Consider the following 24,149-nt stretch of genomic DNA (forward strand, 5'->3'; position numbering starts at 1 on the left):
GGAAAAGACTCCTTCTCGCCCAATGGCGGCCGGCGTGGGGGTGGCAGCCAGCCAATAGGGCGGCGGGGGCGGGGCGGCGCGGCGCTCGAGCGGGCGGCTGGGCCCGGCGGAGGTGAGCGGGGGGCGGCGGGGCTGGGCCGGGCCGGGCTGGGCCGGGCCCGGGCGGGCGGTATTGGGCTGGGGTCGGGCCAGCTCCGTGCCCCGGAGCCTGGTCGAGTTCCCCGGCACAGCTCCGTACCCCGGAGCCTGGTCGAGTTTCCCAGCACGGCTTGTTTCCCCCGAGCGCTCGGGCTGCCTGCGGCTGCCGGAGGGGGGTGTCCCTCTCCCATGCCCTTTTTATGATGGGCTCTGTGAAAGGGACAGCGGAGAATCCCCGCCCGTGGAGCGTGTGTTCCGTTCGGCCGTGTTTTGTTTTGTTTTTGTTAATTTGGTGTTAAAGCGGGTGCGGCGGGAGCAGGGCCGGTGCCCTCCGCAAGGGGAAGCGGCTGCCTCAGCCCGCGGGGGCGAGCCTGGGGCTGCCGGCCGGGCTCGGGCCTCGGCAGCGCCCGGGGCTCCTCGCTGGGGCCCGGGCAGTGGGGACCGTCCCTTCCCGGGGCTGCCTGGCTGGAGGAAGGCCTGACTGGATAATCCTTTGGGCCAGATCCAATATTTAACCGTGAGAATGCCATTATTAACGTTTTTATAAATCTCACAGGCTATGTTGGCAATGGAACATTGTTGCCCAGAGAGGTTGCGGATGTCCCAACCCTGGGAGTGCTCCAGGCCACGCTGGATAAGGCCTGGTTGGAGGTGTCCTTGCCCTTGACAGGGGTGCCTGGGACTGTATCTTCAACCCCTTAACATCATGATTCCATGTGATGAAAATAAAGGGTTTATTATGGTTTTGGGTGCAATTCTATCGTGAACATAGTACTAGAGATGCAGTACTTCATGGTGGAATATTACTGTATCTTGGCCATGCAGCTGTTCTAGTGGGAGGTGGTAATGTCTATTTTTTACCCTGGGCTGAATTGATAATCAGGATAAGAATTCTTAAATTAGACTTTCTTAAAATACCTACAAAAATATTTGAATCTTAGTACGTCTTTTATTAATTTTTGTATACATTTTCTAGCTACTTTTTACACAACTAGTATTTGTTCTCTTTATGCAGCCCTAGCTGGGTAAGTTTTACCAGCTTGGTAAAACTGTGGTTTGTGCTTTGGGCTTCTGAATAGTGCTGAAGTCCGCAATTCCCAAGACTTTTCAAGTTTATGATTGCTTAAGTACTTTTTGGAGAATGTGAATGATTCCCAGCAGCTTGCAGTATTTAATCCACACACTTCTTCCAATAAAGGACTTTTGAGTTTTTGGTGAATCTGTTCATTCAATTAATGAGATAATCTTAGTTTTTTTTTGTGTTGTAAGAGCAGCGTGACCAAAGTGCTCTTAATTTGGTGGCTGACAGCAGCATGAGAATTAATAATGCATAATCTGTTGTCTCTGTTTTTCTTCAAACCCTAAGGTAGTACTCCTATTCTGGAGGTAACCTGAAATCCATATGCCAAAGATGTAGAAGGGTAGCCACCCTTAATATATTTGCAGTTTTACTGCAAATTTCATGTTTATCCAGTCTTGGGCTGAATTTGGATCCACAAATGCTGATGCTGCAGATAACTTGGTACCAGTAATGTCTCAGTCATGTGTTCTGCTGTCAGGCCCTTTCTGGTTTTGCCTGGTGTTGGTAAATACCTGAAGGGCTGTTCAGTAACTGTGGGTTACAATAAGGCAATTTTATCTGAGGAAACTTGGATGTCAGTCAAGAGAGCAGTGCAGCAAAGGACTGTCATAGAGCTTGTTCCTGGCTGTGTCTGTGGGTGCTTGTGCAGTGCTGCTCACCTGGGAGAGTCTCAGATATTTCCAGCTGTTCTTCAAGATCCACATGAATTTACTTGGCAAGTAAATGATGGCAGCAAGAAAACGTTAACTTTACATACTCATCCAAGTGCTTATTTAAGTTGATTTTGCAATGTGCCTTTCGTGCTAGCTGCTGTTGAGCCAAAGACTTTGAGCCCAGGACTGGTGCTCCCAGCTCACATATGAGTATTGACTTGTGGTTTGGCTCTGCTGCAAAGGACAAATTTTCTCTTGACTCTGAATTCTAAAAACTTTTTTAGTCACCGAGTGCTGTACCTGGTTCTTGCTAACCATCAGGCTACAAGTAGAGTACACTTATAAGTAAATACTAGTTTTCTTCAACTCCTTGCAGAAATGGCTCAAGAAGAGATGGAAGTTGATCTCCACCCAGTGGCTGGTTACTCAGTGGAGACCCTGCCGACACTTGCGCCGGAGCCCTTTGGTCACACAGCGCTCTCCTCCCGCATTCCTGTGCTCGGGGAAGGAGGAGGCAGCGCCGCAGCCCTCCCTGCTGACGATGCTGTTGTCTCACCCGGCGCTGGTGCAGGGGAAGCAGCTGCAGAGCCCGAGCTGCAGACGGGTCCTGCCGCGGCCCCCAGTGGGCAGCAGAGGCTGCAGGGGCCGTTTGATCAGCACCAGCCCCTGCCTGTGCCGCAGCTCACGCAGCGCCCACCGGCGAGGAGAGCTCGCAGGCTGCAGAGACTCAGGCGGCTCCCAGAGGACAATCAGTGCCAGGTAAAGCAGAAACGAAATTGGCTCTGAGCTGCCCTCTGATCAAGTCCAGCATCAGTTCAAAACTTCCTTGCTTCCTGGCTCCCAGAGCCCAGCCCAGGTGTGTGGCTAGGGCCAAATCCAGGGTACCTCACTTACCTTTTTAGTTCAGTAATAGCACAGCGACTTTTGGTCTCTTCTGGCAGGTTCTTTGCCCTTGTTAAGTGAATGCCCCTGTTTCATACGTTGGCAGGAGTGATGTTGACCTCTGAGCCCTTCTACATTTTGAATTTTGCTTGCAAAGCTTCTGCTGCTGCTGTTCCCTCTGCGCAGCCAGATTCCTGTCCATGATTCCTGCAGCAGTACTGATTCTCAGCAGTTCCAGCCAGCATTTAGTTCAGTGGAGCTTGTGCTCTGGTTTGCATTTCACCTTTGATTTAGGGTCTGCCTGATTACATTTGCTGGTGATGATTGCTGCAGAAACTTTCACAAACATACAAATTGATATTTTTCTGTAGGACTTTGTTGTTGTTGGTTTGGTTTGGTTTTGGGTTTTGGTTTTTTTTTTACTTTCAGACAAAATAAAAAAATCCTCTCTATTTAATAACATTTGGATGGGATAAAGGGGGATGAGTGGAGATGCTCTGCAGCCAGAAAGAAATCCGAATTTCTAGTTTATTTGGTTTTCTCTCATCATTCTAGCTTTTGTACGTGCCAGGAGGATTATTATTAACTGAAGCATTGCTTTTAAATTCAGCAAGACCAAGAGCTCCTCTCCTCCTAGTTGATTAAACACAACTTTATTGTTTGCCCTCAGATTGCCTGTGAAGGTCACTGTAGTTGTGAGGGCTGAAGGCCACCTGAGAAACTCCTTTGAATGTGAAGGATAATTGAGATGATAGCTGAACTGATGGGGGGAGATGTTTCTATCTAGGGGTGAAGTTCCAGTAGAAAAGCAGAGGGAAAGTAGAAAGACTAAGCACAAAGTAGTCAATGGAATGAAGCTCTGATCCAAGTGGTGTGCATTTCCCAGTACCAGTTCCTCCAGGAACCAGGGCTGAGTTAGGGTTGGAGAGAGACAGATTAGGAGTTTCCTTAGGCTTATTAGTGAATGATACTCTCTGTTTTTCTCCTCTCCAACCCCACTATCCCCTTCTCCCCCAAAAGAAGGCAATATTATTGTTGTAATGAGAAGATTTTCTTTGAACTGAGCAAAATGGATTGTTGCTGATCCTGCTGACTGTTCACAATGTGGTCTATCCTATGTGATTGCTCCCCTACTAGAGAAGGCCTGACTTGATAACAGTGACCCCTTCCTGCTGCAGTCAAAGCCTAGGAATTTTCCTGCAAGCATTCATGAGGAAACATGGTGAGCCTTTAGCTTACCTGAAATGACTGTGGCTTTTGTTTCTTGATTTCTGGACTCAGGGCAGCATTGGACCATTACTTTCAACTCAGTAGGACCCAAGAGCCACCTGCAGGACCAGTTCCGCACCCAGAGTTCCCCCGTATTGCGAGGGACAGCCAGGCACAGCACCCAGCCGAGACAATAGAAGTGAGTGACTCTGACAGCAGCACTTCTGAGGAGGAGGAGGAAGAGGAGGAAGCAGAGGAAGCAGCAGCACCACTGTTACCATCAGCCCAGGAGACTCCTCCAGCAGCGAGCTCAGGAGGTTTGTGCTGTATTGGAGCTGTGTAGAGACTGATTTCAGACACTTTTCTTGCTGTTTGAAAACTCAGCAGGGAAATCCTCTCGAGCCTCTCAACAGACGGTGCTCAGAGATTTTTGTGCCCATAGCTGACAGGAGCAGGCTGCTGCCACACGGCTTCCTGGCAAGCAGCTCCTGAGAGCAGCAGCAGCAGCAGCAATGGGTGATTGCTACCATAATGTTAAATACAATCTTTTTTGCTGTTTGCAGACTGATGAAAGTTTCCAGGATTATTTGTAACTTAAATTTAGAGATTATTGTTTGCCATGCTTCCACTCCCATGTATTATTAAGGAGTGCTATTGAAGACATCAGGTCACAGCTTGGACATCAGCAAGATGATGATTCTTTCAGAGAAGGATCTGATTCAGTATTTTTTAATTATTTGAGATTTCAGTCTGCTTCAGTTGATTTTTCATTCCTGTGTGACACTTAGCTGAGGAGATGGAGGTGCTTTTTTGGTTTTCTTTCCTCATTTCTTTCTATCTCACAATTTATTATCTAAACTCGTGTTCACAGGCTGACACATACTTCAGTGACATTTTTTGTGATTAACATGCACAGTTTATGTAAGAGTGACAAATAGTTAACTTGCTAGTCAAGGTTATTGATGCCCAGAGAATACAAGAACAAGGATATCTTTTTACTTCAGTCTCTAAGGAATGTCCTTATGATTGACTCTCTGCCCTCAGTTTTGGTTTTGATTGGCCAGCCCACCTCATTACCTTTTTTAAAATGGTACATCTATGAGGTATCTTTTGAGCAGATCCATTCTGCTTGCTCTGGGCTAGTTTTACACATGACAGGAGCTCAAGCTGTTAAGTGCTGTATATTATTGTGTGAACATATGCTCTCTGCTGGATTTTCTGGAATTCCCTTGTTGCTTATATAAGCCAGTGGCTCCTCTTACAGCCCAGAATCACAGAGGCTGAAAACTTTATTGACATTAGCCAGGGTTAGGTGATACTTCCACTGGATGGAGAATATCTGCCTTGATTACTAAATGTGATTAATGACTCTTGTTTTGTCAGGAGCTAGAGGGGAGGCAGTGATTTCTGCTCCTTTTTTACTGTGCTAGTGGTGGTGATCTCCACACAGCAATTCAGTGTGCCCATGCCTCAACAGATGGGCTGATAGAGGCCCACCACAAAAACATAGGGAGAATACCAGCAGATTTGGTAGTCCAGACAATTACCAGCTGGAAAAGTGCTGAAGTCAGAGTGAATGGACAGGCAGCATACGGGAAATGCTTTCTTGGCACATGAAATATGCATGCTTAGATCCCTTGGCAAAGCAACTTCTGATATTGGTGTCTGTCTTTCTCAGGGCATAATGATGCAGGAATATAATCTTACATCAGCCTAATTATAGACCAGGTCTGTTTGTTTTGTGCAGGTCAGAAAATTCTGATAACAATTGCTGTCCTTAACAGACCTCTCCTTTTTACTGAAATTCTGTTGCTTTTCATAAAAGGAAACATAAATTTTTTCAGCACTACGGCTTATATATAGAAGGCCTTACACACAGAATGTGTCCAGGGCACTGATCTGAAGCTTTGTAAGTAACCTGTGCTGTGTCACTACTTAACCTGTGCCCTGATGATTTCAGATCAAAGCATCTTTTGCTTTTCACCCCATTATGAATCAGATTATTTAAGCAATGCTTTCTTTAGTTTCCAGTCAGGTCCAAGCAGAGCCACCTCAAACTTTGTCTCAAGCTTCTGCAGTACATGAAAATCATGAAGATGAACCTGAAGTCCAGCAAAAGCAAGTAAGGTGAACTAAATGCTTTTGGAGACAGATTATATATGATAAATGCTGCATTTTCTGAAACAGTTGTGTTGTATTTTTAATCCTAGACAACTCCACTAAAGAAACTGGAGCCATCAGTTCCTGTTGCACCTCTAGATGAGGAGGAGGAGGGAGATACCTGTGCCATCTGCTTTGAGCAGTGGACCAATGCTGGGGAGCACCGTCTGTCTGCGCTGCGCTGTGGGCACCTCTTTGGCTACACCTGCATTGAGAGGTGGCTCAAGGGACAGGCAGGGAAGTGCCCTCAGGTAAAATGGCTGTTATGTGCACTGGAAAGCACTTAAAGCACTTATTATGTGTGCCCAAATTGTGCCTCAGATGTGGTCACTGTAAGTGTTACAGCTGGTTGCTGCATGACTGCTGTCAGAAGTAACAAACCCCACCATTATTTTGAGGTTATTAGCCCAGTAACAACTAGCAGTACTTTAAAGGGTGGGTTATGACTTGGATCTTCTCCCTGAAGTAGAGCATTTGTGAGTAGCAGATGTAAAGGTTTGAGAGTTCAAGTACTAAACTTGGAAATGGCTTCAGAATGCCCCAGTCTGGTGCTGGAGAGAACCACCTGGAATGGAAATGGCAGATGGATTCCTAGACACAATTAACTAAGCATAATGACTGTGTTATTGGACAGGAAATGTATCTGAGAACTGTTTTGGAACCACAGAATGGTTGGGGTTGGAAAGGACCCTAAAGATCATCTAATTCAGTTTTCAATTGATTAATCTGTTTTGAGCTGTGTGTGCTTTTGCAGCCTTTAAGAGGATCAGTTTGTTGAGGAAGCTGAGAGAGAGCAAACTGAGAACCAGGTTACATCTTTTAATGTCCCTTTGCAAGTGATAAATCAGTTTTTGAAGGGTTTCTTTCCATGGTTAATACTAATCTCCTTCAATAAGGTCTGCACTTCTATGTGATGTGTTTCCTTTCCTTACTCCTTTTTTCCATGAAGGAATGTTGACAAAAAATAGGTCAATGAGTACCTTGTAAATAGGATTCAGTTCTGGCACTTTCTGAGTCAGTGGCTGGAAGCCCAGGGTTCCTTTGGCTTTGTCATTTTGAGAGCTTCTGTATTCTTGCTTGACTTTGCAGGATTCCCTCCTCTCAACAAGAAACTTCCTGTTGACGTGTGCTGTGACTAAACCTAAAGAATCCCTGTTGCCATAGCAAAGGCCCAAAGTTGATTTTTCTTACCTCTGTCAATTCTGTGTAAGTTTTTCTTCCCCCACTTCAGGCCCAGACAGATTTCTGAGAGAATTGCCTGGCATATTTACTCTTTGGAATTTTGTGACTGCTTTCTTCTTGAACACTAACATCTCAAGGGTTGTTTGCTCCCTCTTTCTCTTCCAATGGTACAAGTACTAAAAAGTTCCTGGGAGAACTTGCTCTGGAGAGAACCTTGAAGCTAAATCATCTTTCCTTCATTTTCAGTCCCCCTCCTTTGCAACTGGGCATTCTCTGGTTGAATGGCCCACAGTTGCTGTGCATGGTCTGTATACCAAGTGGCTTGAGTGTGAGTTGCTGTGAAATTGCAGCATTCCTGATCCTGCCAGTGGCAGCTGCTGGCTGCCAGGAAAACTGTCTTGGCCATTTACTGCAGTTTTTACAAAGGGAGGGAGGTTTTCTGCTCTGAGACACTTGCTTGTGATAACTTTGTGCTGCTAAGTAATAGATAAGTCTGCATTTAAAGCATACAGTAATTTAATCTTTAGCTGAGGTTACTCTATCTGAGTATTCACCTGCCTCTTTTCTTATCAACAAAAAATATTTGCAAAATAAACTTGGAAGAAATTATGGCATCTGTAAGTTCTAACTTGCCTTCTTTTTAAGGTGAATATAATGTACTAAGTGATTGCAGCTAGATGCATGAAATTATTGAAATATCTGCCTCCCTGTGTGTCACTGAAGTCAGTGAGATGTCAGTGTTTCATGCAACACTGGAACACTTCTATGGATTTGGGCCTGTACAATGTGATTAAAGGAATATTGTACAGAAATAAGAGTTGGGAGTATGCTCAGGGGTTCCTAAATCCTTGTCTGTTGGCCAAGCATCAAGCCTTGGTGTTTTCAGACCTGAAGTTGGGCTGGTGTTTTGTTCTAGATCTTGTTTTCTCTTCTTTGTCTGATTTGGGATTTTTTGTCCCTGGAACTTACCTGACTGAGCTGCATTGCTGGTGCATTAGCAGAATGCATTTAGTGGGAGGCAAGGAGATGGATTATTAAAGGTGCAGCAGGATATGCAACTTTAGTTGTAGCCCTGCTTAGAGCTCTGGTGTCTGTACGAGGGAGCACCTTGCAAACATACTTGTGTTTGTGGCATTGTTTTCCAGCAGAAAGCCCCTCCTTTCAGAGCTAAATAAAACCATACCTAGGGACTCGTAGGGATGCATAGTTTGGATGGTTAAATTCCTGTAGATGACCTGAGCTTGTGTTTGATTTCAGTGCAACAAGAAGCCAAGCGTTCTGACATTGTGGTGCTGTACGCCCGCACGCTGAAGGCGCTGGACACCAGCGAGCAGGAGCGCATGAGAAGGTAGGGAGTCTGCACCTACAGGTACCTGCAGTGACAGCTGCACTCTCCTGCTGCTCCATGCTTTCATTTCCTCCATGGTCTGAAGCAATGTGTGCATTCCCTTGGGGTGTATCAGGAGTGTAGCTACCTTAAAGAACCAAGGCCTTGCTGCGTTGCACGTCTTAATTTTCTTTTGGAACAGAATTCTTCAGTTTCTGTTTTGTAGTCCTGAAACAGCAAAAGGTGTCTTGTGCTATATCCTGAAATGTTATCATAGGAGGACATGCAAAGTTGATGCCCAAAAGCTGTATATTGCTAATTCATCATTAGATGGGAAAAGCAAGGCATGGTTAGGAATGCAAGGAGGGTGAATAGCTGACCTTTTCTGCCACCTTTTCTGTATGCATTAAACAGAGTAATACCTCATATGAATCACTTTCCATCTTGCTTTGTCAAACTCTTCATGTAGCTTAACTTGGAAAAGGTCAGCAAGCATTACTATGACTCCCATTTCCCTTTCCAGCTTAAATGTAGACTTTGTATTGAAAAAGGGAAAAGCAGGTATGAAAATGGGGACTCATTTCTTTTCAGTAAGATACTGTCACAGATACTATTCTGAAATGAAAATGCTGTAGATATCTGAGTTCTTCTGAGTCTTGTGTTGAATAGAGTTTAATTGGGGTTTCTTCACTTGTCTGCAATTATACCACTGTTCTTTCAAGGCAGTCTTTCAACAGAAATCTCACTATCCTGGTAATTATAGATCAGAAATGACTGAGGAGTAACAGTCAGGAAGGGAAGAATCTCTCTTCTCTCCAGATTGCCACAGCCTGATGGTGTTTGAAGTGTACCCTTAGAAGGGTGATGCTACTTTCACTGCATTAACACAGAAAAATAAATGATATATATTATTTTTTTTCAAAAGCACAGAAGAGAGTTGGGTGTGTAAATCTTGTTATCTCTCATGAAGGGGTAGTTGCCTGACTTCTGTTTGTGTCTCAGAACCTCACTGCAGCAATTCCCCATATGCCTTGCCCCTTCTCTGCCTCCTGTTGTTGTTGTAAGGCAGGGAGCAGTGACTGTCTGTGGGTCCATGGAGCTGCTGGCAGTGGCTGCCTTCTGGCACACAGCCATGAGTGGAGCAGAGATGTGTGTGTGCATGCATTAGTCTTGTTTGCACGTAGTCTTAAATTAGGTATAAGATCATGGGGTTTGTTTGTCACATTCAAAAAACCCACCAGCCTTCAGGCTTTGACTACTGACATAAAGAATGTGTTTGTGATTGTTAAATAGGCATTTCACCTGTTTCTTCTACAGGGGGAAAAAAAATCATATGAAAAAGCTATAAGGAAATGACAGAATTCTGTGCTTTGGAACCTCTAAGGAAATGACAGAATTCTGTGCTTTGGAACATGCAAGGCATGTTCTTAGGCAAGCTAGAGCTCCCTGCACATGAATGACAGAAATAACTGGAATATTGCAGCTTTTGACGTACAGAATGCAGTGGGCAACATAGACCAAGTGTGCAGCTAATTTTAAGGAGTGTTGGTGTTTCTTTCCCCACTTTAGCTATTCCTTCACGTAAGCCTGTATGAAAGAGAAATAAATTCAAGTAACCTAACGAAAATGCTGCTGCTAAATGGTGTGTGTGAACTTTAGGGCCTCAAGGTGAGGTAGTAAGTGTGTCTTCTTTATGGGCATTCACAGAGAATTTATCTGTATAATTTTTTCTGCTTCAGATATATTTTCCTAAAATACAAGATTAGCTACTCTTAGTAGAGACAAGCTTGAAGATCTTGCTATTATATAGTTATGCTACGATGTGCTGTGTTACTGACACAGTGTATTACATGGACATGATGGTATAGGATTCGCTTAAGTGTTTCTGTAGGGGAAAGAAAATTGATTTCTCTTTCACTCTCCTCTGGTAAATTAATCCTTTTGGAGAGGATGAGGAGAAAGGCTGTTGGAACAATACTTTGGAGTGAGTCATTCAGAACAATTGCATAACTGAATATCTCAAGGTGAATGTGTTGGGTTAGTGCAGTACCAGGTTTTCTGTGACTGTGGATTTGCCTGAACAGGACTTATGGTGGGATGAAGTCAGAGGGCAGGAGCTGACAGCCCAGAAAAGTATCCAAGATAATACCTAGTCCTAAGGATTGCTTTCCTCTCCTTCCTGCAGCTCTTTAGAAAAGGAGCAAATGTTGCGGAGGCAGGCGGAGCTGGAATCTGCCCAGAGCCGTCTCCAGCTCCAGGTGCTCACAGATGAATGCAGCAAACTCCGCAAGCAAGTTCAGGTGAGTCTCAAGCTACAAATACACAGAGTGTTTCTTCCTCTTCAGCCTGCCTTTTCCATCTTCCCTTAGGGGTGAGAAGACAGGATTCCAGTTTTAGTTATCATCAAGATTTAGTAAACTCAATTGGTGAATCATCCCAAGCTGGTAGAGACTTCCTGGGCTGGAATATTCATGTGTGCTACAAAAACTCTGACTTTTTCTTGTCCTTTTAAGACTTAATTGAACTTGCAGCACAGCACTAGAGTTGTCTGGCTGCTGATGTTGCAGGTTCCCCTCAGGTTTTGTGGTGCCTGGAGAGATATGGTAGTAAAGAACCAGACTTAGTCTCCTTGTCTTTTTGTGGTTGCATCAAAATAAGCTTTAGAAATCTCAGTAGTAAACCTGCAGTGCAATCTATTATCACTAGTTAGTCTAGAGTCTTTGAGAAGCAGTTCATGAAGAGGCATGGCTACTTGCAAAATCAAAACAAAAATACCCTAGAGCTTTGGAGTTTTTTGAAGGTTAGTCAACATTTCAGTGTAACACCTTCTGGTGCCCTGGGACCTGGCCTGTCAAATAGGGGAGGCTGTACATGGCCTGAGCAGCTGCTGAGAGGCACCTCTTAGGGCACAAATTACTCACTGTAAATGATAGGTTGTTGAATGACTGCTTCCTTCTGGCTTATGCAACACTGAGATATTTTGCAACCCCTCCTAGCTGCTTTTTCAGGATTCCTATAAGTTATGGACTCTGCCAGTGCTTCAAACTGAATTAGCTGGTGTATTCCACCAGTGCTAGGTTTTCCAAGAGTCTGTTTTATTGCCAGTTTGCTACCTTTTGTTGAATGAGGCAGATGATATCCTCTCACTCTTTAGCAGCCTGCTTATTTTTAGGCTTTTCTTTATTCCTGGAATTTTTTTTATAGCCTTGGCTATTCATATCTGTACATTAAACAACATCCTCTTTGCTGAAGTCTTCCTGTGTGACATAAGATAAGGCTTTATAAATTCTCTACATTCCTGCATGAAGCCATATGCTCATCATCACTAATAAAAAGCTAGTCCACTTCAAACTTTGGCTTAAAAAATGCAAATAAGGTAATATTGCAGGTCCATAATGTTTTCCTGCAATTCATTTGGTCTTAAATGATGGAGTATCCAGTTTAACTGAATTGAAGTCACATGTTATAAAGATTAAATACCTTGTGTTCTTTAAGCTCTGTTTCAGTATTTATTACTGCATTCATCATTGTACTGTAGTGGTTAATGCAAATGCTGGAAGCAATTTTAAGGTGCTTGTTTATACTGTGAACAAACTGGAAGTAAAACAATATACTGGGGAACAAAAAAGTCAGCAGGAAGTCCACAAAAGTCTTTAACTTGTTTGATTGCATTTTGAGCAGATGCCTAATGAGCTCCTTGTTTTATGAGAAGTCGTAGAGTAAATTAACTACTTGCACAGAAGTATTTAGATTGGGAGGTTTCTAGCCCAGCCCTGCTCAGGGGTTTTTGTTGCTAATGCACTTGAGCTGTGCCCAGCAGCAGTCATGGCACTAGCTGTGACCTTTTTTAGGTTTGTATGCATTTTTCTGTGCTCTTACCCATTAAGAGTCTTGTTCATTGTACTTTGTTATTGAAGTATGTAATGTTATTGAGACTAGGAAATTGATGTTTTTTAAGTCTTTAGCTATATGAAAATACATGAGGAAATGAACTTGAAGATGAGGAGAGCTCTGGAAGAAAGCCCTCAGGAGTGGGGACTGTGCTGAGCTGTGTCCTGCCCACCCCTGAACCACAGAGGTTCAGGCTTGTGTTTTGGAGCCAATGCTGCTGACACCTTACTTTTACCTAATGTTTTTCCTTTGGGAGCAGAAAGAACTTGGGAATTAAATGTGACCTACTGCAGTACTTCTGAATCTGCCAGCATTTTCAGTAAAAGTTGCTAATGATAAGTAAACCATCTCTGCCTTCTAGTATTAATAACACTGATCAGCTGGGGTAGGAGATCTGATTTTTGCACATGGGAAGCAGTAGCTCGTTTGGGTATGGAGCAGGAAAAGGAAGACTGGTAGGGAAATTGCAGGAGACTGCATGCTGCTGTGGAGAAGAAAGCAAATGTGATTGTGACCCTTACAGAGATCAGTTTATGTTTCTTGATGTAATGGAAAAGGTTTTTTAAAATACGATTTTCATAGCATTCAAAAAAAAATTGAATGGCAAAATATCAATAAAAAATTGTGTATTCAATACCTCTAGGAAAAAAAAATGGGCTAATTGTTTTATTGAATAAAAATTGTTCATCTTTGTGATCTGTTGTCACCTCCAGCTTGGGGGAAGTGGAAGCTGGTATTTCATTGCTGTTGTTTATTGTGAAACCAGTTAGAAATGCTCCATGTCCTTTAGACTGAATTTGAACCCAAACCCCAAGGTGGACGGTGGAATGTCTGCAGTGCTGCACCACAGCTTGAGGTTGTCCTGTCCTGTGTTTCTCTGTTAAAGGCAGGGCTGGGGCTGTGCAGTGCCAGGTGTGGCTTCTCTAAGAGCTCTGTGGGAAACAGAGAGTGACAGTCATTGATACCTGCCTTGGTCTTGAAAGCTTCATATCAGCTATTGGGGCGGTAACCTAATAACTCAAAACTGTTCTGAATTTATTGTAGCTGCTTGTTTTCCTTTCCTATTCATTGTGCTCTTCTGCTTTTCCTCCTGTATGCTCCTGAGGAAGACTTTTGCTCTATAGCCCATTCTTTCCCCCTGGTGTGACTGTGTTCATTCATCACTGCAAAGGCAAGCTGAAATCTAGAGACAGTCATAGCATGTGCAGAGAGAGGAGTCTGCTCTCAAGGCCATTAGTTGACACCAGGCATCAGGAAAACTGCAAAGCATCTTAAAGGAAAGTATAGGCTTTTACATAATGAGCAGAATGTTCTTTTGAGCACAATTAGTGGAATTTGTCTGCAGCGGAACATTTTTAATCACCTTGCTAATGTGCCTCCAGTAAGACTTCCTGGTTCTGCTGGGTTTGTCCATTGTGTTTAAATGTAAACATTGTACTAATAATCCTTGTGATTTTAATTGCCTGGTTTCCTTTTTAATAACTTGTGTGAAAGTTGAATGTTGAGTGCAGGTGACAAGGAGAGTTTTGTAAGGTCCCCAGAGCAACAGATCATTTTAATCTTTTCTGATTCCCAGTGGTTGTGGTCACCCCCCCCCCCCCCCAAGTTGCTTTCTTCTAAGTTACCTGTGTTTTGACTGACTGCTTACTCTAAGCTTGAAGCTGCATCTTTCATCATAAGTATCCTGACAATCCTCACACCCCTTCTTCTTTCCTAGGTTGTTTTGTCTTTTCTTGCTCTAATAGGATGATCTGGAGTCTCCAGCTTCCTTTTTTTTTTCCTTACATTTTTGTATTCCCTTGGAACATCTGCAATGTGCTTGATGCCAAAGAGATCAGACCTCTGTAAAGTATCAGAACTGCTCTCCTCTTGAGCAGCTTCCAAAAGTTATAGGTCTTGATAACTATTAATGTAGAATTCAAACTTTGATCTTGCCTTTCTGAAAATTGCTGCCTTTCCTTCAATGCAGGTTAAGTGGTGGTGGCTGGTTCACTATTGAGGCTGACTTGCAATTACTGATATATTCATAATATCATTCTTGTGACCCTTAATTGTTTAAAGATTACATAATGTTTGAACCAGAACCTGCGTTGCTCAGACAACAGAAAGCAAGTAGCAATTTTCCTTCAGTATACCTTCCCTCTTAAATATCCCTGAGATTCTGTATTGTTTGGATTTGACCTTGGATTACATGATGGTCAAAATACTTTTTGGGAAGGGACACTTCTAGTTAACTCACAATATGCTGATGCCACTACCTTGATTCCCACCTCACCCCTGATGATCTCAGCAGAAAAAGGAATTCAAGGAATACCTTGTTCTTCACAGAAGCTGTTCTTGGCCATGCCTTTGCTGAATATCCTTGAGCATTCATCAGTTGAGGTGGAGGAAAAGAGGGGAAGAGGTGGCAGAAGACAGAGCTGGAGCTCTTGAGAGTTGTGTTGTTCCTGGAATTTGCTGCACAGGGTTTACAAGAACAGGGTCATTGTCATTAAATAGGCTGACTTCTTTCCTGCAACGCCCTTTGTGTTGATTCTTGGGCTTTTATTTTTTTATGGGGTATTCTGGAAATTCTGGAAAATGGTTTTAATTGACTTTCTCTTGTGGTTTAGGGGCTCATAATACTTGGCAGTTCATTCCCTTCTAAACAGCATTGATCTGGTAATAGTTGTTACTGGCTTTTATGTGTTGCCCAAGAGTCCTCTCTTTCACAGGGTGTAATATATACAATAACACACTTTGAATACATTTTGCCAATATTTACACAGCATTTGAATGCTTCTGTTGCTCACTGCCCTAGGCTATGAACTTAGAAATATAGTACTTCAGGATTAGCATGGAAAGAGGACTATATTTCCCTCTTTTATCTGAGAACAAGTACAGCTGGAGCACAGGAAGCAGAGAGCACAGGAGGTTGCACTGCTGGTGATGCATTAAAGCTCTTTGGGTCCTTTCTTTGCAGGAGCTGAAGGCTCTGGTGGCCCAGTACAACATGAACACTTCTCAGCAGCCCGGCAGCTCCCGGCCCTGCCTCGCAGGCAGCCTCCCCTCCAGCCAAAGCCAGCGCAAGTACCACTTGGAAAAGGTGTTCTTGGTGTCTCAGGCTGGCAACTGCAGAGTCATGGCATACTGTGACTCACTGGGCTGTCTTGTGGTATCACAGCCTTCTCCACAGTCTACTTTTATTCCTGGTAATTAAGCAAGTCAACATTTGGAGGCTCAGAAGTACAAGTCACTGTCATTTCTGCTTTGTCCCTGCTCCCTGCTTTTCTGCTTGGCCTTTGCATGTGCCTTGTAGACTGAGAATACTTGTAAGACTCCCCATACTTCATCTGGCCCCTGCATTGGTAGTCTCTGCCTAGCAAAGGGGCTTGTTTTCCTGGCACTTCTATGGCAGAGTCCTAGCAGAGGGTCTGCAGCTGTCCTGCTGGAATGCTACATCCACAGGAAGGTAAAAGATGTGTCCTGTAATCCTTGCAAAGGTGGACCTTCTGAAAGGAGAAGGGGCCAGGCAGGGGGGGCCTGCAGAGAAACTTCCAGTGGTTAAGTGAGAAACGCTGCTTCCCAAAGTGCAGGTGGATTGATGCACATACAGCTGATTAGTCAGTACTCTTAAAAAAACAAACAAACAAAAAACCCAACCAAAAGAAAACTCCTTTTAATATGAATGCCTGAATGCTATTCCCTAATGAGGAAACAGGAAGCCAAGAAGTCACGGGCAGCCCTGGTTTTGTCTCACTGTTATGTCCAGGGGCCAGTGACCTGACATCTGGACCAGTGCCAGTGGCTGTTTCAGTGCAATACATGTGGCATTAGGAGTCTGAGAGCGCTTATTTACCAAATGCATTCTGACTGATGAGAGTTACTCTATTTGGTTAATGGGTTTGAGGTTAATGTGCCTTATCTAGGCATAACAAAGTGCTTTTCTGCATTTAACTGGTCTCATTTTTCTGGCATTTGTAGCCAGGACTGGATCTCTGAATGGAGCCTTTGTGGTGACTCTTGTAGCACACAGGTTAAGTTCACCTGTACCCATTCTTTGCTGTGATGCTTGTTCTCTTAAATAGCCATGTAATCCTGCTCTTTGTGGTTTTATCTGTGCAAGAGTGTCTTTGAAGAAGCTGGCTAAAGAGCAGCAGGCCTTGTAACAAGAATTGTAGCACTGGTACTGAATTTGCTCTTGCTGACTGGGATCCTTAAGGATTTAGCTTTGCTGCCATCTGAATTAAAGATTTGTGGCAGTTCTTACCCAGAAGAGCAAATAACTTACATGTTCATCCCACCACAAGCTTCAATACAGACTTTGTAGTTCTGGCATAGAATAGACAGTTCTATGCATATTCTGCTTCTCAATAATCTGCTTTACCCTTCTTCTGTGGCAGGTTATGGTGTTAAGATGATGAGCTTGGCCAACCTGAAGAGCAGCCAGTACATCCCCATCCACAGCAAACAGATCCGGGGCCTGGCTTTCGGCACTCGAGCCGATGGTTTGCTGCTCTCTGCTGCCCTGGACAACACTCTCAAACTCACCAGGTGAGCCCTGCCTGTCCCTGCAGGGTTTGGCTGTGTGCAAGAGGTTGGGTTGGATTTTGTTCTGTCTTGCAGCATTTGCTGTTCTGCTTTCTGAAAGACGCTGCAAAGATGAGATCAGGTCTGCATATTCTTCCTGCCTGTGGGAACTAACAGAAGGGAGGACTTATTGATGCTTTTGTATCTTTAAGGTGCAGGTGTCTCTCTGATTATTTTCCTGTGGAAAACAAGTAATTCAGCATGGATTGGCCAACTGTGTTGAGAATAAATAACATAATATATAGACATGACATTTACTGCCCACTTGGTTTTCTGTGGTTTTTCACACTGCAGGGGAATGTGAGGCATGAGAACTTGTACATCATAAAGCAGAAATAAGGGATGGTTAGGCTGGGCTCCTCCTTCCCTGCACTAATGTCAACTTCACTGATTTTAAACTTCTTGCAGATCATGGAATTCATCTGGGATATGAAATGCATAAACAGCATTGTTGAGCATGTGTTAGAGGCTCTCTAGAGCTAGCAGAGACTTAAAGCAGCAGGTTGGAGACTAATTATGCAGAGACTGAGAGAAAAATGTGTCCAGTCCTGTTAGAATTTACAGTTTGAGTGTGTTTTCTTGCTGCTTTGCTGCTCTTCAGTCTTAATCTTACAGTGCTTCAAAACTTTATTGGCTGATTGATTCTTATTGAGGTATATTATTAACATCTCTGTGCAATCTGTCTGTCACTATTGAGTTAGGCAGGATAAGTGTCTGGTTTTTGACTAATTAGTTTCAATTCTTTCCCACAAGTGAAGCAATGAGCAGAACTTAATCCTGCAACAGAAATGTACAGAATGTTTCTTTCCTGTAACCATGTTGAAACGTTGGCTAGACTAGTTAAAAGTAAACAAAACTGTCTCTGATGCTCAAGTCAAGGTGTCAGATTTCTAACTGATTGGGCTGATAATTCTTTTCATGGTTTAATCTGAAGAGTTAGCAGACACTGCAACAAGGAGCCAGACACTTCCATATCTGCTTCTCACTGCCTGGTTGGCTGCATCAGAGCTTGTGATCCTCTTGCTTTTGTGCTTGATCCCAGAATGTCTTGGAGTTAGGTGTTGACTTCAGCAGCATCTTCATACTTCTTTCAGTCTCCCTCTGAAAGGATAGTCCTTCTTTAGCAATCTCTCTTCTCTAGTTAGTAATTTCATAGTCATCCTCCCCAAAAGAATTATCCAAGATGCTTTTATGTCTCCTGCTCTGGCTTGCAGTTGTTTAAAATAGCACTGTGAGTTTGTTTGGTTTTGGGGGTTTTTTTCATCCTGTTGTTTTGACCCAGTCACTGCTCTGGTATCAAACTCCCTGTTTCCCCAGCTAGATCTTTGTAGTTGTTCCCCTTACACTTACCTGGGAGCAATTACTTGTTTCTCTGGAGTCCTGAGCATAATCACCTTCCCCAGGGAGAAGCACATGTGTTACAAAGGATATCCGGAGTTACTTTGATATGTGCAGTCTTCTGTGCTGTTCTCAGTGTGCAAATGCATGTTGACAATGCTGCCCTTTGCAAATACATCCTGATCTGATACCAACTTCATCTGCTATTCTGGGTTGTGCCCCTCTGTGGACTCTCTTCTTCTTTAGAAACTTGATTTGTAGAAGGAATAATTAATACTGTAAATGTACTTTCAACTGTCCTTAGTCACTCACTGTCTCACTCCTGCTTAAGCTAGATTCTTTTGAGGCATAAATACTGTTCCTCTTGTGTAAAAAGAGAGGAAATAATTAATGAGAGATGTAATCTGAAGAGATGAGCCCTGTGATCTCAGGAATATGTGGTGTTATGGGACCACACCAGCATTGCTTCCCCTAATTGTTTCCAGAAAAGTAACTTAGCTTTCTCTTGCCAGTAAGGCAGCTGAGACCCTGCTGTGAGATTTCCTCTCCCAGTCCCCAAAGATCAAACTGGAAAAAGAAGCATTGGCCTGGAAGAATTATAAATCACTTGACAATATCCAAGGGATTATTCTTTTTGGGTTTTTAGATTCATGTCTGGAGTAAAGGAGGAGTCAATTGAGAATTCAGTCTAAAGAAGTTAGACTGAAGTCTTAAGTTTGTCTGAAGACTTTAAAAAGCTAGATTAGCTTATTTTAATTATGCAGTTTTCTCATCAGTAGATACTTGTGCAACTGGCCATCACTTTGCTTTTCTTCTGCAGCTTGGCAACAAACACTGTGGTGCAGACATACAATGCTGGCCGTCCCGTGTGGAGCTGCTGCTGGTGTCTTGATGATACAAATTATGTTTATGCTGGATTGGTCAATGGCTCTATCATGATTTATGATCTGAGAGACACAAACTCTCATGTCCAAGAACTGGTCCCTCAGAAGTCGAGGTATGGCAGAAGGATTTATCATTCCTCTCAACTAATAAACATCAAGTTAAACACAGCTTCTTCCATAAATCACACAACAATCACAATAGTTGAAATTGTATTATATGAATCTCTTGTTCAAAAATTCACATTTAGTACAAATGTGAGAAGACTCTCATAAGGCTGTATGGTGTTTATATATGACTTATGCAGGTGCCAAGCACTTGTGCTCCTTTTAAGGCACACAAGGGTCAGAAATAGACCCACTGGTGCAGTATAAACAGAAGAGCTGAATTTGTTTTGGAGTTGGGTTTAGTATTTAATTTCAAAAGGACAAATTACAAAGAGATGTGAAATTCTGGTGCTTCTGATTTTTATACTCTGGGAATCAAATGCTGATTTGCAGTCATCTGATCTGTGCTGTCTGCTGCTTCTGTAAAACACAAGGCTCAGTAGTTAGGCTGGATTTAATTTATATTGACACATCCATTGAAACTCCTTGCTTGAAGGACCAGCTCACGGCCTGCTTAGGCCTTTTCTTTGCCATGCATTTGGAGAGCTGGAGCTGCTGGTGCCCTGCCCAGCAGCGAGCAGGGCACCAGCAGAGCTGCAGTTGACAGTTCTGACTCTTGCCAATGACCCTTCCAGGTGCCCCATGGTGTCACTGTCCTACCTGCCCCGGATGGCCTCAGCCTCGCTGCCTTATGGTGGGATATTGGCTGGGACCTTGGAAGGAGCCTGCTTCTGGGAGCAGAAAGCTGGGAACTCCTACCGGCCTCATCACCTGGCCCTGGAACCCGGGGGCTGCATCGATCTCCAGACAGAGATTCACACACGGCACTGCCTGGCCACATACAGGCCTGGTAAGTGCTGGGATGTCTGCAGGCTCTGACCACTGCTCCTCACTGCTCTGGGCTGAGCTCAGCAGCAGCCTTGGTGCTGTGGGCACAGCAGAAACACAGCACCCGCTCTTACTAGAGCCATGAGCATCTGCACATTGGGAAAAACTGGGGATGAACAAAAGGAGGCAGCTGCAGGGTGGTGGTGCTTGTATTCCTACAGATAAAGCCTATCTGTGAGTACATTTTTCAAAAGTCACCTTTTTATTTCTACTACACAGGTAAAAATAACCCATGTATGCGTTGTGTGATGATGGAACTGACTTGCAGCCCACTGACAGAGGGCTCAGAAAATGTGGTGTGTTCTTCTAACCCGGTTCAGACTTTCAGTGCTGGTCCCACTTGCAAGCTGCTGACCAAAAATGCCATTTTTCAGAGCCCAGAGGATGATGGGAGTGTCTTTGTGTGTGCTGGTGATGAGGCATCCAATTCTGCTCTGGTATGTCTTGCTCCTTTCGGTGTGGTGCGGGGGTTTATTGCAGTTCTTAGGAGAGAAGCCTTATCAGTCACAGCATCAGTGTGATTTGGTGGGAATTGTCATGCACATTACCCTGTGCTGGTTGGTGTGTTGTGGCAGATGTAACTTCCTGATAGTGTGAGACCCCCAATCTTAGGCAAGGCCTGTGGTCCCCATCCATCAAAGGGCTTGTAGGCAGTGAGCTCCTGTTGTCCCCCAGGGAAATGGGGTTGGGCACAGTGGCACAACAGGGCCCTGTGAGTGGTGTAACAGACTCAGTGGGATAGTAAGTGTATTAAGTGCTGCAGGAGAAGGATGCAAGGTTTTTAGGGATGATGAGGAAGAGGACACAGGTTGCCTTTTGTATGAAAAAGCAGCTCAAATGCAGAAGATGAGCAGCAGGCTGTGTGAGAGCTCGAGTGGGGTCAGAGAGGGTAGTCAGGGTGGCATTGTGCTGCAAACCTGTTAAAGACCAAGTGAGGTGTGGAAGTAGAGAAAGGGTCCTATGAGTAAATTGAGAGAATCTTTTCTGGAGAGCGGACGGTCTGTTCTGGGTAGGAGGGGAGAGTCCTGCAGTCCTTGACCTTGTCTGTCCCTCCCACAGCTCTGGGATGCTGGAAGTGGTTCCTTGCTGCAGAAGCTGCCAGCTGACCTGCCTGTGCTGGATATCTGCCCCTTGGAAGTGAACCAAAGCCACCTCTTGGGTACTCTGACAGAGAAGACGGTGAATATCTATAAATGGCAGTGAGCTACACTTGCCACAGACTGTTCAAATATGCTGCTGATAACCCTACACAAGTGTTCAGTCCTGCACTTGCTGCTTACAGGAGACAGGATCCATTACAGCACCTTTCTGGCAGTGGGGAGGAACTGGGATGTGCTGGTGCCCAGAGCAATTTCTTTCTTCTTCTGTATTCCTCTTTTGGCCTGCCCCTATTTCTTCTTTTGTCAATTTTTTTAGTCAAACTCCACAAGCTGCCTCAGCACAGCAATAGTTCCTGGAGTGTCTCCAGTGTGTAATTGCACTTTTTTTCCCGCTGTGGATGCAGCACAGGGACTTTCAAATCTCTGCTACAAATGAATAAAATAAGAGGAGCTTGAAGACCTGAGACTCTCACTGCACTTTGTTGTGGAAGCTTGCCGTGATTGCTGGGTGGTGAAAAGGCATCTTGTAGCACTGCTGATACACAGTGTGAAAGCAAGCTCACTGCCATGGGGAGCACACTCCCAGTGTTCTGTTGAAGGTCTAGGATCAGTTGGCAGTTATTCCCTAGCAAGGATGGATCCTGTTTTGGGGTCATGCAGAGAACAGGCTTGAAAAATCTACAGAGAACCTTTTTCTTTTGTGGGGTTTTTTTTTCCCATGGGCATATAATTTGCACTGTAATTCCTTAATTCTCTGCCTTCTTTCCCTTCTCTCTTTCCTGCTTTACCTGCAAGCAAAATTGGACAGTTTGTGGAAAATGAAAATAGTACTGGAGAAGTACAGGTAAAGAAGAGGGAGATGATTCTTGTACTGTTGGCTGCTGCAGTCCACAGTGTTCTTTCTTAAAGACAGGAATGTAGTGAAACAGCCAGTACATTGGAAAAGAATGCTGGCTGCTTCTGTTATTTGGGAGTAGGGGGGCTGGATTTTTTCTGTTTTGAGGAACCAGTGGAAGCTCAGGGATTTCATCAGCTTGTTTTTACTGACCTTTTGTCTTCCTTAAATGACAGTTTACAGCTTCACAACTGGTCACAGAGAGCTTCCAGTTGTGTTTGTGTGAGTGTGCTGCAGCTACTGGTTTGTGTAAATGTGAGCCTGTGGGGTGGGATCACAGCTGGGGATGTGTGGGCAGGTGCTCTCTTAGCACCTTACAGTAAATACTCATCTCCAGGTCAGATCATGGAGGGGGACTTCAGTTCCATTTTATGTAACAAAGTCAAACTTGCTTGGATGTTGGAAGCTGCAGGACAAAGTTCCCTGTGCTAGAAGGTTGTCCCTTGGCACACCTCTGCTTCTGGATGTGGTGAGCAGCAGCTGTCCCATTCAGATTGAGTGTGCCACCACTTGAGCTGCCAGGATAATTTTATTTGCTGAAGGCTGGGGCTTGCATGATGTGATCCTGTTTGTCTTAAAAGGGACTGAGAAGATCTCAACTTAACTTTATATTTTTTCTGTATAGTATTTTGTTCCTATATTTTTATACTGTAAAAATAAAGTGTTTATTATTATCAAATATAACTGGTGCTGCTGTACTTTGAAAATAGGTCTCTGACATTCACTGGATGTCTTATGAACATTACCAAGGGTTCCCTTATGCAGGTGAGGTTTCTCTTGCTTTGTATTATTTCCAGGTCACACTGAGCTTCAGGCTGAAATAATGAAGGTATTTAGTGAATGAGTCCTCACTGAACCATCCTATCCAGCCAGGTGAGAGGAAAAAAAAGGGTTGAGCAAGGTCAGGCTACACACAGGGAATGTCTTTTAAATGAAAATGACTCACAGATATGAGAATTTTTGGCGTTTTAACAATGATCAGGAACTAAGGGTTGGTAGAATGATATTGTGAGAAGGTCTCTGGTAACAGCTAAACCAGAAAGAGCAGGATGCTCTCCACCATATTAGTACAATGAGCTTCTTGTTCTCAGGTATTCTGAGGCATCATTTATGTTCAGTGAGCTCCAACCCCATCTTACCACAAGAAATCTGGAAAGTTTTAAACATACACATGAAAAAGAATTAAAATGTTTTAATTTTCTAGGTAGTCCTATGATTTTTTATTTTCTAACACTTGTTTTCTACTTTATATCACCATACAGGACTAAGAGATACAAACTTAAATGCTATTAAAATAATGGAAGATAACACTTTCACATTCTCAGTTTTCAAACCTAGAGAGTGTCAGAAAATGTTCAGAGATAAGTGAGGAAACCTTGTAAAACTGTCCTACTCCCAAGTTTGCAGCAGGCTGCAGGAAAGCACACCTAACTGGTGTGCAGAAAGCCATCAGCACTGAGTGCTGATAAAAGGTCAAATGTGTTAATTAAATATTTGCTCATCTCTGTCTGGAGTCAAAGGGGCAGATTTGGGATGGAAAGATGAAAGTAATCAGTGTGTCTGCATTGTGCAGGGCAGCTGTCATGAGAGGCTGAGCTGTTTTGCTGGTGTTTCAGGCACGAAGCCACTATGTGGCTATTTCTGCCTCTGTCTCTGGGAAGATTTTTTTATCGTGGTGCAGGGTGGCCCCTTGGCAATTCCTGTAGTAAATCTGGTGTGAGGTGATAGGTAAAGCCAGGCAGTGCTGTGGCTCCTGCAGACAGGGCTTTGCTCTTAGCTGTGTATGGGCATTTTAAACTATTTTTCTCCAGGCTGTTGCAGAGCAGTAGCTTTTTAAATTTTAGTTC

General features: G+C 43.9%; 1 protein-coding gene across 1 annotated transcript; it reads left to right on the forward strand.

Moving 5' to 3' along the window:
• Nucleotides 1–100: 100 nt before the first annotated feature.
• On the forward strand, nt 101–22,980 carry RFWD3 (ring finger and WD repeat domain 3). Its single transcript, XM_036390617.2, is given in 15 exon segments — nt 101–112; nt 2,249–2,601; nt 2,603–2,631; nt 4,036–4,280; nt 5,988–6,085; nt 6,174–6,374; nt 8,563–8,572; nt 8,575–8,653; nt 10,818–10,932; nt 15,486–15,714; nt 16,906–17,056; nt 19,251–19,427; nt 20,055–20,269; nt 20,527–20,744; nt 21,367–22,980. Coding segments are annotated over 14 exon segments (2,262 nt in total). The 5' UTR covers nt 101–112; nt 2,249–2,250; the 3' UTR covers nt 21,511–22,980.
• The last annotated feature ends 1,169 nt before the right edge of the window (nt 22,981–24,149 follow it).

Source organism: Molothrus ater, chromosome 12, assembly GCF_012460135.2.
Source record: "Molothrus ater isolate BHLD 08-10-18 breed brown headed cowbird chromosome 12, BPBGC_Mater_1.1, whole genome shotgun sequence".
NCBI classification, from domain to species: domain Eukaryota; kingdom Metazoa; phylum Chordata; class Aves; order Passeriformes; family Icteridae; genus Molothrus; species Molothrus ater.